The 2,956-nt window shown below is 47.9% G+C and overlaps 1 protein-coding gene across 1 annotated transcript; it reads right to left on the reverse strand.

Moving 5' to 3' along the window:
- Window positions 1-316: 316 nt before the first annotated feature.
- Window positions 317-1,599, reverse strand: LOC125553952 (LOB domain-containing protein 1-like). The gene is made up of 2 exons (XM_048717593.1): window positions 1,210-1,599; window positions 317-1,106 (listed from the first exon to the last, which is right to left on the reverse strand). Exons 1-2 carry the CDS (start codon window positions 1,501-1,503, stop codon window positions 729-731), a joined length of 672 nt encoding a protein of 223 aa, XP_048573550.1. The 5' UTR covers window positions 1,504-1,599; the 3' UTR covers window positions 317-728.
- Window positions 1,600-2,956: the final 1,357 nt, after the last annotated feature.

Genomic DNA, 2,956 nt, shown 5'->3' on the forward strand with positions numbered 1-2,956 from the left:
CAGCTTATACCTAAATTCAGTTCGTTTGGCAATAGCTAAAACTCGTGAACGCCTGCTAATTACAGTAACTCAGCCGATACGTCACACGTGTACGGTCGTCAACGTTTCGTGTACCAGAACAGAATTATGTTCATCGCGGATTTTATGGGAACGAGATTTGAATTCAAAAACACATGCATATATCATATCGATCCCATTGGACGAACAGGAGTATCTGCCGGGTACAGCGCAAATCGTGGCGGTTGCAGAGGATCAATATCCACAATGTGTCCATGTACACCATCCACTATTGTGAGTTTGTGACCTAGCGGCCGAGTAATTTTCTTTTCATGATAATATGTGTTTATCATAAGAATCGTAGTACAAATCATGTACATATTAACTTGACAAGACAGGAAAAACAGCAGCACCCCGGCCTTCTTTGCACGAAGAGAAACATCAGCCAAGAAAAAAATTACAATCAAGACCGAATAAATCCTGTAGCTTCACACCATCGCCCCGCATATGCCTCTAGCACCATCGTAGTAGACATAAAAAAAATGACGGATCATCTCCTTATCCGAACTCGACGCGGCTTCGTCACTGATATTTAGATCCAAGGTGACTCACCAAAAGACGAAGTCATTGCCGTTGAACATCTAGTGTACAACACTAGTATTTTGTATTTACGTACTAATATGTATAGTACTACGTGTACTTCTAGTGATTAAGCGCCGTAGCCGGCATGCTCAGGTCCAGAGCTGCCGGGCCTCTTCCCACGGCGCGGAGTCGAAGTCCGAGTCGTATAGCGGTTGGTACATGGCGCCGCCGCCGCTACCACCGATGCCGTTCAGCTGGTCGCCCAGTGGCGGTGGTTGGTGCAGCTGCTGGTCGCCTCGGTGATTGGCAGCAAACTCGACGCAGACGAGGGCGAGGAGGTTGGCGTGCTGTGCCTGGATGCTTAGGAGGTCGGCCCGCGCCCGCGCCAGGTCCACCTTGAGCTCGTTGGCTTCCTTCTGCAGCCGGCACACCGTCCCGGCGCACCCGTACACTGGGTCCCGCAGCCGCGCCTCCGCCTCGTACACCATGCTGCTCACCGCGTCTGCCCGCGAGCTCTCCGGCAAATCCTGCACCGATCCATGCAGAATCCGCATCAACACAGCACTTGCACGCACGCGCGGTATGCAGCGCACGTCACGTATGTCAAACTAAAATGTGCTCCATACGAACCTGGAGGAGCTTGATGATGTTGCTGGCACCGAAGACGCGGTGGGCGGTGGTGAACTTGGCGGGCCCGGTCGGCGGGAAGTAGGGCGCCAGCATGCAGCCGTCGGCGCAGCGGCGGCGGAGGACCTTGCACGCCGCGCACGGGCTGAGGACGATGGTCGGCGGCGACGACGGCGCGTTCCCCATCAGCGGGAATACAGGGGGCGGCGAGCACGACGACACGCGCGACGGCGGCGACATGGAGCGGCCGTAAGGTTGCGCCGCGGCGGTGATCGTGGCCTCGTTGCTGTAGTCCATGGCGTATAGGAGAGCAGAGCACACGGAAAGTCAGTTATGTATGTGATGGAAATAAGCAGCGAGGAGAGTGAAACACCGGCCGCGAGATCGCTGTGATCTGGCAATATATCTTCCAAGTTGAGATGGAGCATACATTGGTATATATAGAGGACAGGCTTACGTGGAGTATTTTCTTCCACGCGATCGAGATCGATATGTCTTCTTGGAACGCAGAAGAACAAACGTGCTCGTAGTCAACAGAAAATCAGTTGCAGTTTTGCTGGTACGTAAGTATGTACCAGCCAGCGTGATTTCTTGGACAAGTTTGGCAGAGTTTTTGGAAGGCTAGAGTGACTAGATGTCTAACTAGACAGGACATACTGCTAACTAATCGCTTGATTAATAAATTCGTACACAAAGTCCTGACATGTTTTTTAATACCCTGCCAGTTTTGTTTTGTCATAATATAGTAAGAATGACCTCCTTCTACAAAAATCATATGAACACTTTCAAATTAGACTGTCCTTAATGAGAGTATCATAGGTAGTCCATGCATGCCTACTGTGCATTTTTTTTATGAGATGACATATAACTAAATAAAGAAAAAAAAGAGTTCAGTATCACATCATGATACCGAATCATCTTAAGGTCCCTTTTGTTTGGGCTACGAATTCCTGAAAATCACTGCGGCTATGAATTCCTGCAAATCAGCTGTAGATTTGGATTCTCATAAATCAGAATTTGTCTGTTTGTTTGCTCGTTGTCGAAGCTACAGAACGGACAGACAACGGAGCTCGTAGTGGAGGGGCAGAGGTGCCCGGACGAAGGTGGCAGTGGCCGAACCTAGAGAGCCATCGCCATCTCTGTTCTATCTTCTGAATGCGGTCGGTTGGGGAAGAAAGACCAGGTGGAGAAGAACTGTCAGTGCAGAAAATTGGGGTGCGGTGGCATTTTCATCGTATTAACGGGGAGAACTTGGTGTATTTTTCAATCTTTTTTTTTGCCGGTAAGTGTATTTTTCAATCTGGGTAAGTGGCAGATCGGGAATTAGCAAAATCGATGATTCCAGCTTCGGGCTACGTGTAGTGCATTTTCCAGAACTGATTCTAGATAGCTAATGTGAAAATCCAAATGTTTGTTTGAGACTCGGATTTGCATGGGCTAGAATTCAAGAATCTCTAGCTAAAGCCCAAACAAAAGCCACCAAAATGATGTGCTACTATGTGTTATGCATGACAATAAGTAAAGTCATTTATGATACTAACACATGATACTTCCTCCGTCACAGTTTAGAATTAATGATTTTCGCATACATCGCTTTTCACATTATGTGTCATAGTACATCGCTTTTCGCATACATATTATACTAAACAGGCTTAGAATTAATGATTTTCGCATACATGGCTTTGACGATGAAGACATCAACGATACTCAGTCTCCATTGAAATACATCTGCGTACATCAATCTATCACA

This window comes from Triticum urartu, chromosome 4 (genome assembly GCF_003073215.2).
Source record: "Triticum urartu cultivar G1812 chromosome 4, Tu2.1, whole genome shotgun sequence".
Taxonomy (NCBI): Eukaryota; Viridiplantae; Streptophyta; class Magnoliopsida; order Poales; family Poaceae; genus Triticum; species Triticum urartu.